This window comes from Lagopus leucura, unplaced genomic scaffold, assembly GCF_019238085.1.
Source record: "Lagopus leucura isolate 7727_CA_CO unplaced genomic scaffold, USGS_WTPT01 Super-Scaffold_100157, whole genome shotgun sequence".
Lineage (NCBI taxonomy): Eukaryota > Metazoa > Chordata > Aves > Galliformes > Phasianidae > Lagopus > Lagopus leucura.
The window spans coordinates 47,069,860-47,084,715 of NW_024962334.1; the positions used below are offsets into that span (position 1 = coordinate 47,069,860).

Here is a 14,856-nt window from a genome sequence, read left to right on the forward strand (position 1 = left end):
GCGGCGGCGGCGCGGACGTCGCGGCGGGGAGGAGCCGGGCCGGGCCGGGGCGGATCGGCGCTCGGCGGGCGGGCAGGGCACGGCGCGGCGCGGATGGCGGGGCCCCGCCGGCGGCCGCTGCAGCGCGGGGCCCCACGGAGGATGTGAGGCGGCGGCCGCGGAGCCGAGCCCCACTGGGCTCGGAGGGCGGAGAGGGGCTCCCGGCCCGGCCCTGCCCGCGGGAGGGGCCGCGCTGCCCTCCCGACCCCGCGACGTCGCCCGTCCCACCATGGGGGACTTCTACGACCCGGAGCACCCGACCCCGGAGTAAGCGCGGCCTGCGGCCTGCCGGGGCTCCGCGCCCCGCGGGGAGGCGGTAGGCCGCGCATCCCCGGCCTTGCGTGAGCGCCGCGGCCGGGCGCCGGCGGGGGGGAGGCCGGGCGGGGAGCGCGAGGCGGCGGGGCGGAACGGAGCGGCGGGAGGGACGGGGACGGCGCGGCCTTGGCGGGGTGCGGGCGGCGGGGCCACGCGGCGGGGCCTGGGCCGAGGAGGCCGGGGCGGTGCGGACGTGTCCCGGGCCTCCGGCGGGGCCTTCGGGTTGGTGTGCGGGTGTAACGGGGCCCGAGCTCTGCGCTTTTTGTCCCTTCAGCCCTCACCCCGTTTCCTGACGGCAGGAAGAGGTCACCGAGCCGCGCTGGGAGGAGGAGGGGAGCTGCCTTGTGTCTGTGCATTCCCCACCGGGGAGCCGCTCCCCACGTCACGGTTTTATTGCTGCGTCCCACGGAGTGGTTCAGTAGTTGGTAGCAGTGTCTCCTTTTTCCTTTTTTTTTCTTTTTTTTTTTTCTTTTTTTTTTTTCCTTGTCGTTTCTGAACGATATTTTTTGCATTTTTTAGCCTTCCTCCTTGCAGGATCGGGACGCTCCGTGCAAATGTGTTTGCAGCGGTGCTGATGGGCGCTCAGCTCCGGGCTGGAAGGAGGGGAGCACTCGGTACAGGCACCCCGAGCTGCTGTGGGATGGAGGCAGAGCTGAGAATGGCACTTTGGGCAAGGACAGCAGAGCAAAAAGCCTGGGTGCCTGCCCACCTCAAGTGGCTGAGGGTCTCTTTGCGCTGAAATGATGCCCGGCTGAGCGATGCCCTCATTAGAATCCCCTAAAATTAGGGACAGCTGGGGGATTTTGTCGTGGTTTGGGGCTGGATTCGCTAGTTCTGGTTCTTGGGGTTCTACCAAGGCACAACTGTGGGGTGGGAGAAAGAAGCGCAGTGGGCACCATTCTCCTGTTCTGAATCATAGAATCATAGAATGGTCTGGATTGAAAAGGACCACAGCGATCATCTGGTTCCAACCCCCTGCTGTGTGCAGGTCACCAACCAGCAGCCCAGGCTGCCCAGAGCCACATTCAGCCTGGCCTTGAATTCCTGCAGGGATGGGGCATCCACAGCCTCCTTGGGCAACCTGTGCCAGTGCCTCACCACCCTCTGGATCTATTTTGGCTGAAACAGTGCCTGGCTGAGTGATGTCTGCATTTGAGTCGGCTAAAATTACGGAGAGACAGAAGGTTTCATGTTGGGTTGGGGTTGGATTTTGCTGGCTGTGGTTCTTGGGGTTCTCCCTAGACATGACCGTGCACGGGGAGAAGAAGCAAGAAGAAGATGGGCACCACGCTTGTGGTTGTTGTGAGCTTTCCTGGTCCCTAGCAGCCCAGGGAGGTGCTCTTGCTTTCGAGTGGCTCTACTATTAGTTTAACTCCAGGTGTTTTGCATTTTGGAATACTTTAGAGTGAATCAAATGCTGTCCCCAGAGGCTGGAGAGACATGTGACATTTGGTGTCAAAGCAAGCGTTGTGCTGCAGGTCGGTTCTAGGACACCTTTGCTTCTCATCTGAAACCATCCCCGTGCATTGCAGATGTGGGCTGCTTGGAGAAGCCAGAGCCATTTGTGTAACAGCTTCTTTACAGAAGCGCTCCTCGTGGAACAATCTCACTGCGGAGCTTTTTGGGGTAATTATTCCGGGTTGAGACATTGAAAGCCATCAGGAGGCATGGAGGTGTTTGTACTTTGTGTTGGCTGCACAAGGTGAGAGCTGCTGGGGTAGGAACTGGGTGGCTGGCGAGGTGATGCATTGAGTGCATGCTGATGGTGAGTGATGGAATCTTGATGGTAGCAGAGAGGTTCTGGTGAGCTGGTACCGGGGCATTTGCTTGGCTAATGGGATCCAGGTTCTCATGAGCAGCACTGCCAGCCCCTCCTGGGGTCAGGAATCGTGGCATCTTAGAATCATGGAATGGTTTGGGTTGGAAGGGGCCTTAAAGGTCATCCAGCTCCAACCCCATGCTGTGCGCTGCCTGCTCCCACCAGCTCAGGCTGCCCAGGGCCCCGAGCAGCCTGACACCGCGTACCTCCAGGGATGGAATGGGGCACCACAGCTCTTTGGGCAGCAGTGCCGGGGCCTCTCCCAGTTGTCCTGGTGCCAGAGTTGACCATGTGGACATGTGTTGGTTGTGTTGGAGTGGTGTTGGGTGCATTGTTGGGTGCACAGCTGATCCAGAGATGGAAATTGGTCCCAGCATGCCAACAGCAGCAGAAGGCTAAATGGAGAGAGACGCTTTACAGGGCTGCTGTCGTGTGGGGTGATGTGAGTTACCCTGAGTCCTGTGGCTGCCCTCACCTCCTGTTCAGAAGCAGAAAGCAGCACAGCGTGTCCCTGTGCTGCAGTGGTGCTGCACCCATCTCTTGCTTTGCTTTCCCCTACAGATAGGCATCATCTACATGAAGTCAGCTCCTTTTGGGGCGACGCTGTCCTCAGCCACTGCGGGCAGACGCTGTGAGGCTGGTGGCACTTGGGGACAGAGGACACTAGACCAGGTGGTTTGGCAGGGCCAGGGCTTGTTGTTTGCACACCAAAACGGTTTTATCAGCGTACCTGAAATGAATCCAAGCAGTCTGAAATTTCAGGGTTTTATTGTGGCTGTTGCTATGTCACAATTGCAGACGCTCAGGCCTTTGGCTGTTTGTGGGCAGAAAGAGCAGCGAGTGGTGATGCAGTGGCACAGGTTCCCCAGGAGGTGATGGGATCACCGTCCCTGGGGGTGTTCCAGAACAGTGGGGATGTGGCACTGAGGGACGTGGTCAGTGGGTATGGTGAGGAGCTGGTGGTCTCAGAGGTCTTTTTCAACCTTAATGATTCTGTGATTCTACTTTGGGACTTGATTGGTTTGTGTTTTTTTTGCTTCCCATAGGCAGTAGGCTTCTATTTTCTGCTTCTCTATGGGGAGAACAGTCGGTGACCTCTGTACTCTCAGCGCTGGGCAGATGCTGCTGGCAGACAAATGGGGAAAATGTGGTTAAATATCCAAACTTAGGTCTTCAGGTACACTGTAATCCACCAGGAATCTGATAGTGGAGCTGGGAGCTTGGGTTTACACCTGCATTTCCTGTATGGAGGAGACTAATGTTGGTCTCAAGGGGTAGAAAATTGCGAGTGGTGAAGGAGGAGCTTGGGTTTTGCTGTCTGGGTGTGGGAGAGAGTTTTAAGTGTTGTGCTTGTGAATTCATACGTTATGTGTGCTTCTAACAAGTCAGCTTGTTCACGGAATAATGCTTTTTAAGTATTCAGGTCTACCTGCTGAAAAGGCAGCTGCTTGTGCACATTGTGTGGCCCTGTGCTGTCTGTAGGGCTGCTTACAGGGCAGAAGGGACAGCAGGAGCTCCCACACAGCGACAGAGCCGTACGGTCACACATCTCGAGTCAGAAGGGACCCACAGGATCACCAGATCCAGCTCATGGCTCCGTGCAGCACCACCCAACCCCAGTGGTGTCCCATTGCTCCCTGAGCTCCAGCAGGTCTGAGAATCATAGAGTGGCCTGGGTTGAAAGGGATCGCAGTGATCACCTGCTTTCAACCTGCCTGCTGTGTGCAGGATCACCAACCTGTGGAATTGATGCTGAGTTGCTGGGTAGAACACAAGCCAGGATGAACAGCACTGCCATTAGAGGTTGTATGACCTAGTTATCTGTGATTTCTGAGGACCTTTTGGTTCTTGCCTTGTCTTTCTTCCTCAGGTGTAACTTCAGGGGACAGTGAAAAAGGAAAAGCACCACCAACAAAAGATACACGCTTTGGCTGTGGTCAGTTGAGGCTCCTGTGTTTTCAGCCAATTCAGATTCCTATAAATAGGAGTAGTGTTTTTTGCCTGGAGTTGGCAGCATGGGCGTGCTGGAAATGCTCTTTTCCTGTGAGTTTCCAAGCTGTCTGTGTGAGGGCTGTGGGTGAGCAGTGCTGCTCAGGGACAGACCAGATGTGGGTGAAGCTGCTCTGCACTGAGCAGTACGTGTAGATGAGATGGAGACCCGCAGCCTTGGGATGTTCTGCTGCAAAGGTGTGAAACAGAGAACAGCAGCAGCTGCAGGCTGCCCAGCAGGACATCTCTGTTTCAAAACAGTCCCATGCACCTTCAGTCACCTGCACACGTGTGGATATTAAATGCTCTGTGCTTACTGTGCGAGTGCACTAGGATCTAAGCTCAGCTCCCGTGCATAATGCAGCTAGGTGACAGCTCAGGGAGGACACCCAGAACCCTGGCATTGGATTGAGAAGACTTTTAGGTAGTTTGGTTGGCGTAATTAATTTTTTTCTTTTTAATTCTTGCCCTGTGCAATTTAATATTTCCCTTGGAGCAGGTCAAAGAGAGCACACTTAAAAATGAATACGTGACGTGGCTGTCGCTGCAATGTCCTGTGTTGGAGAATGTTAGTGGAGTGCTAAATATATCATCCTTGTGCATGTGTTGGACAGAGGCTGACTTTGGAATCATAGGATGGGGTTGGAAGGGACCCTGAGGATCATCAATTTCCAACCCCATTGCTGTGATTGGTGTCTGTAGTTTGTTTTATGCTGTCCCAAACACTCCTTTCTTCTCAGTTTTGTTGACCAGAAGGATTGTTTTCTCTGAGAAGGAGCCTGGAGAAGACAGAAGTCTGGCTCTGTTCTTTCTGACTGTTTGGTAGGATGCTGCTGCATCACCACTGCTACACCATTGTGTGATTTTATGGCATCTGATGGTTCTTTGACCTCTTCAGAAGGTGCCCCGTCCCTGCAGGTGCCTCTCAGCACCAGGTTTTATTCTTTTGGGATCAATTGCAGGGCTCCAGCTCATGGTGAAAACTGTTCAGAGGGCAGAATGTGAGGATGATGTGAAATAGAAACTGTAATAAACAAGAAATTGATGGAAATAATAAAGTGAGAGGAGCAGGAGGAGGCAGCGGTGAGTCTGGGGAGAGGAGGGAGGAATAGCTGAGCTCTTCTGCAGCCATGTGCTTGCAAACCCTGCTGTGTGCAGTGCCATTCCCAGGACTGCAAGCAGTTGTTCTGTGGTTGTACTGAAGGGTTTTACAGCTCCTCAAGCACCGTGTGACTGCTGCATGAGTGCCTTCAGGTTTGAAATGCATCCGCAGATGTTTGCGTCTTCCTGAATTAATGGAAAGCCATTCTTTGTGCTTCTTCCTCTGCCAGGAGAACTTCAGAGCTGCATGTTTGGAGGTTGCTGGAGCAGCTCACTTCCAGCTTATGTTTCTATTGCCAGTTTCTGTTCCGAGGAGGATGCAGGTTATGTTTATCTGCTCTGGCTTGTGTTTGTCATCGCCACAGCAACCGGCTGCGATGGTGCAGGCAGTGGGAGCAGTTGGAGGGCTGCAGGTTATGGCCATACTTCCTTCTCTGCTGCATTCAGGTTATTCCCAACAGTTTGATTTACAGCCTTCAGTTCTTCAAGAGTTTGTTTTTCTTCTCTTGTATTGAGTTGATGGCCCTTCCTAGGGCAGGAGAGTGGCTTTCAAGGTGTCTTTTACTGCTAACTTAACCTGCTGGGTAGGTTTTGTCACAGAAGATTAATCTTCACCTATAGTGGCATAGGAAATAAATACGGTAAGGATTCCCAGTTGGAGTGTCCACTTAAGCTTGTCTCCTGTATGGCAGTGTTTCAGCTATACCACTGAAACAACAGCATTTTTGGGCTGCAGGGCAAGAGATGTGATTCCTACCCTTTGGACCCTGTTTGCAAACAGAAGGCGTCGCTCAGGAGAGGCGGTTGCTCTGCATCTGGAGGGAGACGTGCAGGCACTCAGCGTGTGATGGGATGGAGAGCGGTGAAAGGGAGAAAGGAGGGCTGGAGCTGACGTGGCTTTCAGTGCAAGGAAAATGAGCAGTGTGGGACACGGTGTGGTAAGGGCTGACATTTTTCCTGCAGAACGCCGTCACTGCTGTGTGAGGTTAGGGACATCTGCGCTCCGGAAAGCACCTCCTCATCACATACGGTTCTGGTTTGAGGTGAGCACAGATGTTCTGCCAGGAGAGGAGGTGCATGCTGGTTCTGGGGAGCACAAGGTGATGTATTTCCACTCTGAAAATCACAGGTGGCATTTCCCTGCCTGCACCTTTGTGTTGGCAGCATTGATGTTTTCATCTGATGAAGTTCCACCAGGCAGGCTTGGTGCTCGGGGACCTGCCAGCACCACCAGCAGAGCCACAGCGCAATCATTCTGCAGCAGACAGTCAAAGGAGGCAGAACTGCACCCAGAGTGTTGAACCCAGCCTGCTGTGGCGGGATGGATTGCAGTGACATGCAGTTCAGATGTAGGTACTTCAGTTGCTGATGTGTGAGATGGGGCCAAACTTAGCATGGGATGTCTCATTTGTGCTGAGCAGTTGAGCTTTCTCCTTTATTTCAGCCACCTCAGAGCTTTACCACCAGTTGGTCTGGGGAGTGGGACTTGCTGCAGGCTTTCGCAAGCACAGTCTGTGTGCCACCAGAGCTAGATATTTACCTGTGAGATATTTGTGGTGATAACGACAGCCTGTTGCACCAGTCTCTGCTTGCCACGTGGCACTCGTGGCTGTAGGATGCCATGCTGGCAACCTCGGGTAGGGATAGGATGACTTAGGTGGGGATGTGATGGCTTCACGTGGGGAGGATGGATGTACTGGCCCTGCTCAGCTCCCTGCAGGTGAAGGGCGTGCATGGGAAGCAGCATCCGGATGCCTGCAAATAGCAGGTCTATGAGCCCTCCAGTGGGGGAAAGAGGAAGAGGAGGAGGAGCAGGGGTAGAAGCCCCTGCTGGCGGGGCTGCCCCAGAAGCCGGCCTTCTAGGGGAGGGGCCGCCTTTCCTTTTTGTTTTTTTTCCCCCCTTTTAGCACACAGCCCTCCTTGCGGTGAGGTGCAGTGGAGCTGCTCGGTCAGTGCTGAGCCCTGCGTGGTGCCCACGCTGCCGACTCCGTGATGCCGGCCGACGGAGGAGCCGGTAGCAGCGAGTGTAAGTGAGCACAGAAGTTTGAGCTTGGTTTATTTTTGTGATTATTTTTTTTAATTCCAGGTTCCTCCCCCTCCTCTGTTGCAGCAGGGCTCTCTGGGGAAGCTGTGGGGTTGTTTTGTGCTGATGGTGCTCAGGAGCGAGATGTAGTGACTTTATTTAAGCAGGATTTACGTGCTGCAGTTTATTTCCTGCTATCTAGCACCTTTTTACTCAGTGAGAGCAGATCATTTCAGCACGTGCTTAGACTGCCTTTCTATCCTTCCCCAGTACATGGCCTCACTGGTTTCTTCCGTATTGTGAATGAAATCAGGGGGCACTTCTGTCGGCTTGCACTGGGATGCTGAGGTGTTTGCTGCTTCTCTGGGTGGGGTGCAGCTTAGGATCTCAGGGCTGTTACCCTCTGGCATGCGGGACTGTTGGTGAGAGGTGCAGCAGGAGCTCAGCTTCTGTGCTGGGGGAAGGAACAGTGCTCCTGGTTGTGCCAGGGCAGGGAATCTGCCTGAGGGCTGGCAGAGAATGGCTGGGTGCTGGGGAGTGTGGGGGGTAGGAGAGGTGGGATGGAGGCAAAGGAAGCGTGTGCATCCCTGGATGGGCAGACACCCTGCTTGGAGGCAGCCATGGGCAGCCGTGCATCGTGCTTGGTGAACAGACAGGCGGTGTGCTTGGAGGACAGACTCACTGCCTGAGGACACTCTCACGTTTTCAGAGTTAATTGCATCGCTTTGGGAAAACACAACCGAAGAGCACTCTGCCTGCTGAAAACATTCCCTTTTCTTGCAGTGTGCATTACCAGCTAACGTTCCAAGGAGGTGATTTTGCTTCAGGGATTATCTAACAGAGATCCCAGTTAGTTCTGCTGATGAGGATGCCAACTAAAAGCTGGTAACAAATCCCTCCTTCCCTGCTCTGGGAGCAGGAGGCTTCTCAAGGACAGGTGCTCCCACATTCTGCACAGATGCCTCATTTTAGGGTGAAGCTGTGGGCTTGTGCCCTCTTTTTGTGGCCGAGAACAAAGCTTGCCCCTCAACACCTTATCCCATTGCCTCCCCCCCCTTTTGTTGCCATCCACGTGGCGATTAACCCCTCCTTGCACCACTGCTCTTGGTGATCCTTCACACTGCTGCCATGGGAACAGCATCGCCTGTGATGATTGCTGTCACGGTGTAAAACTTTAACACTCCATTTCTTTTGGTGTGCCCTGTGCTGAATGCAGTGGGCAGAGATGGGGCTGTGAGCTCAGTGGCTGCAGGGTGGATTTGGGGGCAGAAGCAGGGACCTAGGTTCTTTCATTGGAACAGAAAGCTGGAGAATGCTGGGAATTGTTTTCTTCTCCACTGGGTCTAATTCCTAAAGGAAAAGTTCACAGACTCTCTGAAATGTGCTGGCATTGCTAACTAACACACAGGGGGCGTTCAGGTTGGATATTGGGAACAATTACAGTGCTAATGCATTGGTACAGGCTGCCTGGGGAGGTGGTGGAGTGGCCGTCCTTGAAGATGGAGATGTGGCACTGAGAGGCATGATCAGTGGGCACGGTGGGGGTGGGCTGGGTTGCAATTGGGGACTCAGAGATCTTTTCCCACCTTCGTGATTCCATCATACTGTGAGCAGGCACCTCCTGGACCTGCTCCTCTTTGGGTGACATGGGGGAACTTCCTTCGTCTGTGTCACGTCTTTATTTTATGGGATTCTTGTGTACCTGGCCTGGTGAATTCTCAGTGGTTTTTCATATTTCAGGACAGGAAAAGTGGTTCGTGCCCCCGACCACAGGCAGCAGCATCCAAACAGAAAACAACAGTACAAAACAACAGAGTCACAGCATCGTGGAAGCAGTAAGAGCAGGGCTGGGGAGGCAGGGATGTGAGCAGGGGACAGGTCCATGCCTACAGCTGCACTGACCTCATTTTCTGCACGGATTGGCTTGGTTTCAAGCTTCTGTTCAAATAAAAGGTTTGATTTTTGTTGTTTTTTTTTCCTTCCTTCCCCGCCTGGATGTGCTTTAGCTGTTCCTCCAGGAGGTTTATTTGGGGGAAGGAGCTGGCTGTTAACTGCCTGCTTTTCTGCAGTCGGACGTTACCCAGTGGTGTGATATTAATGGCAGCAGGGACACGTGGGAACAAAAAGCGCAGTGCTACAAAAGAGCTGGCAGTAATTGAGCACCATGTTTGCTTCAGTTAATGCAGGGACTGCTCCTAATTTGTCCTAGTTTTTAATCCCTAGCTGGATGTATTAGAGGTTAATAAACCAAGTGTGTGCTGACGCTTCAGACCTATAAGGTTTTATGGAACTATTTGAGTTCAGCTGTGCCAGCAGCAGTGTTGTGTCCCGTGCAGAGCTGTAGCTGTGGTTTGGCCTGGAGATTTTGTCTTTGGCATCACCATCCTGCTGGAATGAGTTTCCAGGCAAGCCAGTGCTGCCTGCACTGTTACCATACCTGGTGAGCAAGGATCTGGAGGTTACAATGGGATTTTGCATTTTGAGGCTGCAATTTAAGGCCTGCATTTCCTCCTGCTGAGTGCCCAGGTCGGGGATTTGGGTTTTGCATTTTATTTCCCTAAGAAAAGAAAGTAATTGTCAACCAGGTAGGCTTTGAGATGGCCCAGCGTTAACGCTTGCAAATGGGCAGCCTGGAGCTAGGGGTGCTGAGAGCACAGGGGGAGGCTTTTTGCTCTTCCGAGATGGTTAGCCCTGCAGATGCTTAGATAAAAAGAGCTTTAAACTGCCTATTTTCTGTCTTAAAAAATAAGAGAGAAAAAAGAAAAAGGAAAAAAAGGGGCGTGTGGGAGGTGAGAAGTTTTGTCTTGACCCAGTGTTTGTCATGCAGAGTTCGTAACCCTGAGGGCATTTTATTTGTTTGCTTTTGTAGCATAGGAGGTCCTGCTGGGGGTTGCACCGTCAGGAGAGCAGTCTCATTCATAAAAGCCCATTCAGGCACTCAGAGGTGCTGAACCTCAGAAGAAAAATACACCTTTATTTCTGATTACTGTACCCAGGACAAACCAGAGATGTTGGACCAGAGATCTTTCCCAACCTAAATGATTGTGGGAGTGGGTTCACAGTGGGACTTGGTGATCTTTGTGGTCTTTTCCATCTTGCATGATTATATGATACTGTGATAAACCCTTGCACGTACCTTTATTTTCTATTCTCATGCCCAGGACGAGGTGCAGACCCTTGTGCATGATGTGGGGATTTGGTTTTTGCTTGCACTGTGCGTTTGAGGTGCGTGCAAACCCATCACTGAGCGGTGCTCAATCAGGGGTAGCACAGTTACTCTTTGGAACTGTGCTTTGATTGGCTCCTGAGCAAGGAGTGACACACTGCCTAATTTTGGAAATGTATTTACGTATTTGATCCAGGGTAGGACGTGGAAACGTGACCCTCAGCCTGCAGTGAGGCAGTGGTGCCTGAAACACTGCCCGGTGTTTGCACAAAACCCACCGCCCCTAACGTAATGCCTGCCCCACTCCTACGTGCTCTGTTCTCTCCTGAAACAAGCGGCTTCATTCACACAGCACCTCATTCTGCTTTGTCCTTCCTCCAGCTCTCTGCTGTCATCAGGTGGGCTTCTCTCTGGCCAAATTCTGGCTCTAAGACAGCAGCCTGTAGCCCTGCTCCATCCCAGTGCATCCCAGTGCTGTGCTCTCACCCTGCTGTCCCATAGCAGGAGCTGATGGGAAGGGAAGAGGCTGGACAGAGATCTTCCTTCTCTCTACAACACTGCTGCCTCTTCTGCAGTACCATCACAAGACAGAGGAAGAAATTTTGCTTGAACTAAAAGCTCTGTGTCCTCGCCAGCATCTTAATGCTGGTTTTGTGCGGCTTTCCAGCAAGAGGAGCAAAAATGCGTTGTTAATTCCTTTACCTTTGTCATAGAATCATACAATGGCTTGGATTGGAAGGGAACTCTGAGATGATTGAGTCCCAGCCCCCTTGCCATAGGCAGTGTTGCCACTGTTGTGCAATGTTGTCACTAGATCACACACCAGGTTAGGCTGCCAGGGCACCGTCCAGCCTGGCCTTCAGCATCTCCAGAGATGGGGCATCTGCATCTTCTCTGGGATAGCGAATACTAAGCTCTGTTACCCATCTCCCAGCATATACCTACTTAACATCTGTGGTTTAAGTGCAAAGAGTCGTTTCTGGTTGCTATCCTGAGCTGTGTCACAGTGCATTGGGTTACTGATGCAATGGAAATTTTCATGTCGGTTCCTTGACCTCAGTGCTGTCCTCAGCCCTTCAACACTCAGTGTAACTCAATATATGAACATCAGCAACAACAATGTCCCAGAAGTCTTGATTATAGAATCATAGAATGGCTTAGGTTGAAAGGGAACTTGGAAGGGGTTGGAAGGGTTTGGAAATTCCCACTTCAGCTCCTCTGTTCCTGTGATCCTAAAAATGAAGCCTTTGGGGCACTAATTCGCATCATTGAGCTGTTCTCAAAGGACTCCTGCCTTCTGCATTGCTCTGTGTTGAGTTCACAGTGTTCCCAACCCCACTAAATCATGTATGTGCCCTTCGTGTTCCCCACAGCTCGTTTAAACTCACGGTTCGTGTTTCCTCGATAAAAAGCCTGGTTGCTGCTGCTGTAAGAATAATTTATTAGCTATTACTAAGCTTTATCATTTGCACACGAGCATGGTGGTGTATTGCTGCTGGTGATAGGTCTTTGAGGAGGTTGCTCCTAATTCTGTTTTCTGATGATTGCTGAAATGGGGACATACCTGGTTCTGCCGTGCCGTCGTTGCGTTGGGTCCCTGCAGGGCTGCACTAACCTACAGCTCTGGTTTCTTTTCCAGAAATTGGTTCTTGGAGTAACTGATGCCTGAGGGCCAATCTGTGAGCCTTTCTGTGCAATAGCTTTGACCATGTCAGCACAGCAATACTGTATTATGAGTCAGAAGCTCATTGCATTCAGCAAAGGTCCTGTTGAAAACCTCCTCTGTATTTGTAGGATATAGAGGGAAAAGGCTGCCTGTGTGCAAATAGAGAGGTTACAGTGTGCTTTTGAGGAGGAAATACCAAAGTCAGATGAGTTTTTGTTATTAAGCCGTGTCAGTAACCACTGAGCAATGGGCAGGAAGCTTTTGTATTGTTCCATGTAGTTTCCTAGAGGAAAAATTTCACTGGTGCTCTCCGTGGCAGTGCCCAGCACCAGCTTGTTGGGGAGAGGCTGAATGCCAAGGAGTATTTGGGAATTCTGAGCAGTGTGGTACGTGTTAGCTGGGGCTGCTGGGCAGAGCAATACAGCAATGAGGAGTTCATCGTGCTGCTTGTGAAAGCGTTGGGGAACTTAGAAAGACCATACAACAAACTGTTTCCATCTCCTAAGGAACACACTAAACTCCACCTCGTTTTCTGACTGATACCTGCATTATCTTTGCGACGTCACCTCTGTTGAAATGACTCCTGTGTGCCGTGCCAGCCGTCAGCACTGTGCTTGCTGTTTGCTCTTGGAGGGTTTGCAGAAGTGCCAGCACCCAGGGCTCTGAGCTTCCCATCAGTGCTGTGTCCCTGTGCAGTGGGTGACAGCAGGACGGGTGACACTGGTGGCACAGGGCTACCTGTGCAGCCCTTTTTGCTTGCGGGTGTGTTCTTGTTTCTGCCTGATGTTTACGCCTTCTTTCTGTTTTCTTTTGCATGTTTTCTTGGCTGGATTGCAATAGAGAAGAAGAAAATGAGGTGAGTGAAATTTCATCCTTTTCCTGTTTTGCTCCTGAGATGTGTGTAGGTACCTTCACCAACAAATTTTATCTGGTCCCATGTCTAGAGAAGCTGTCTTGAGCAGCAGCACGAGGCATCTTCACAAATCCAGTGTTTTCCTATGGGTGTCCCTGGGGCAGTGATGAAGTCTGGAGGGAAAGGAACATGCCTGGCACTGCTGATGCCACCTGCACGCAGCTGATCAGGTGTAGGGATATTCTGCTTCCTGCATTGTGATCAAGAGAATGTTTAAGGATTTCATCTGGGGAAAAAAGGAGTTTTGTTGAGTGTGGCCCAATTAATGTTAGGGGAAAGGAGAAAACCTCCAGGGGTAGGAACACATGATAATACCCCAGTGAGTGCCTGCAGAATGGTGCTGCTGATAACTGTTGATGTGGTAGGACCATTTCTGCTCTGACTGAACTTACTGTGTGTGCTGCTGTGGTGATAGGAGAGCTGCAGGAGTGCTCAATCATCCCTGCTGAAGGCTCAGAGTGAGCATCTGTTGCCTGCCCTGAGCTGCACAACACTCACAGCAGCGTTCCGAGGAGCGTTTGCTGCCTGTAAAACATTAAAGCAAGGAGAACTTGTCTGCTGTTTCGCCAGTAATTGCTCCCTGTTCCATTTCAAAAGCTACCTGTGGGATATTTTTTAAATTTATGGAAGTTGTGGTTTTTCAGCTTGGTGTTATTTAAGAAGAAATCCCTGGAAGGCTGAGCAGGAGATTGAAACATTTGTTCTGAAAGGCATCGTCCCTGCTGAATAGATATGAAAAGCAGAGGAATGGAAGTTTAGCAGCTCTTGCATCCCCTCCAGCCTTTGTTTCTTGTACAGGTGGATGTATCCAAACCCCATTATTCATCTGTAAGCTCAATTTCAGCTCTGCTGCACTGAAAGCTAGGAAGTTTTTGATCGAAACACTGACGTATTTTCGTAACTGTGGGTGATTTTGCACGCAAAATGATTTCACAGAAGTTTTAGTAAGAAAACTCTTGAGTGCTGATGTACTGGTTGGGGTAGAAAGGTTTGAATTTTCTGGTTGTGTAGGGCTAATAAGCAACCCAACGCACTCACATAATGACACTGCCTCGTTATTTGGGAGCCTGTGCCCAGCATGTTATGGAAGGCTGGCCTCTAGCATTGAACATCTCCAAGCACGTGGACAGAACGCTTGGTTTTGTCCTTTGTGCTCCAGTGAATTTGTTCCTGTACATTCATGTATTGCACTGTTGTTAGGTTAAAAAAAATGGATCATTTCTGAAAACAGAGATTATTTTCAGCAGCCTTTCTATTGAATATGAGGCAGCGTTGGAGAAGAGATGGTGTGGACGTGTCCTGTCCGCAGGGTCACCATTTGGATGCCCTTTCAGCAATGGCAGTCACTTAAAAGCCCCCACAAAGTGGCACCCATTTTAAAGGAGGCAGAGTTTTGGAAAAAAAAAAGTAGAAATAGCATGGGGGGGGAGTTTCTGTTCTGCTGACATCTTACTTAATAATTGACCACGGTACCTTTAGCTTTAGCAACTCTGCATTGTTTTACAAGAGTTAAACGATAACAAAGTCCATAATCCTTCAGAGTGGGTGCAGGAAGCCACTGCTGCAGCCAAGGATGTGTTCATGCAATAGTTGTGGAGTAGAGCTTACTGTATACACTGTTCAGACTGCTAGAACAGTCCTCATTGAGTTGTGCTGCTTGCACAAAGAGTCATTCCATTAATGCAATCTGGATTTGTGGGGATAAGGAGTATCGACAGAAACACCCTTTCAACACAATGGGACAACATTCATCCTTAGGGACTGTGCTGTCGTTACGCTGCGGTAGATAGTGATAGAGTCTGTGCAGAGACAAGCCCAGAGCTTA

The 14,856-nt window shown here is 51.3% G+C and overlaps 1 protein-coding gene across 2 annotated transcripts in view; it reads left to right on the forward strand.

The window, feature by feature from the left end:
- The first annotated feature begins 216 nt into the window (after window positions 1-216).
- Window positions 217-14,856, forward strand: part of SETD2 (SET domain containing 2, histone lysine methyltransferase) — a 53,846-nt gene continuing 39,206 nt past the window's right edge. For both annotated transcript variants that reach the window (XR_006181736.1, XM_042888082.1), the window contains exons 1-2: window positions 217-306; window positions 12,959-12,974. Coding sequence is in view for 1 of the 2 variants with exons in the window: in XM_042888082.1 (XP_042744016.1) it covers window positions 269-306; window positions 12,959-12,974 (54 nt within the window). In the remaining variant the exon portion in view is untranslated. The remainder of the gene's footprint in view (window positions 307-12,958; window positions 12,975-14,856) is intronic.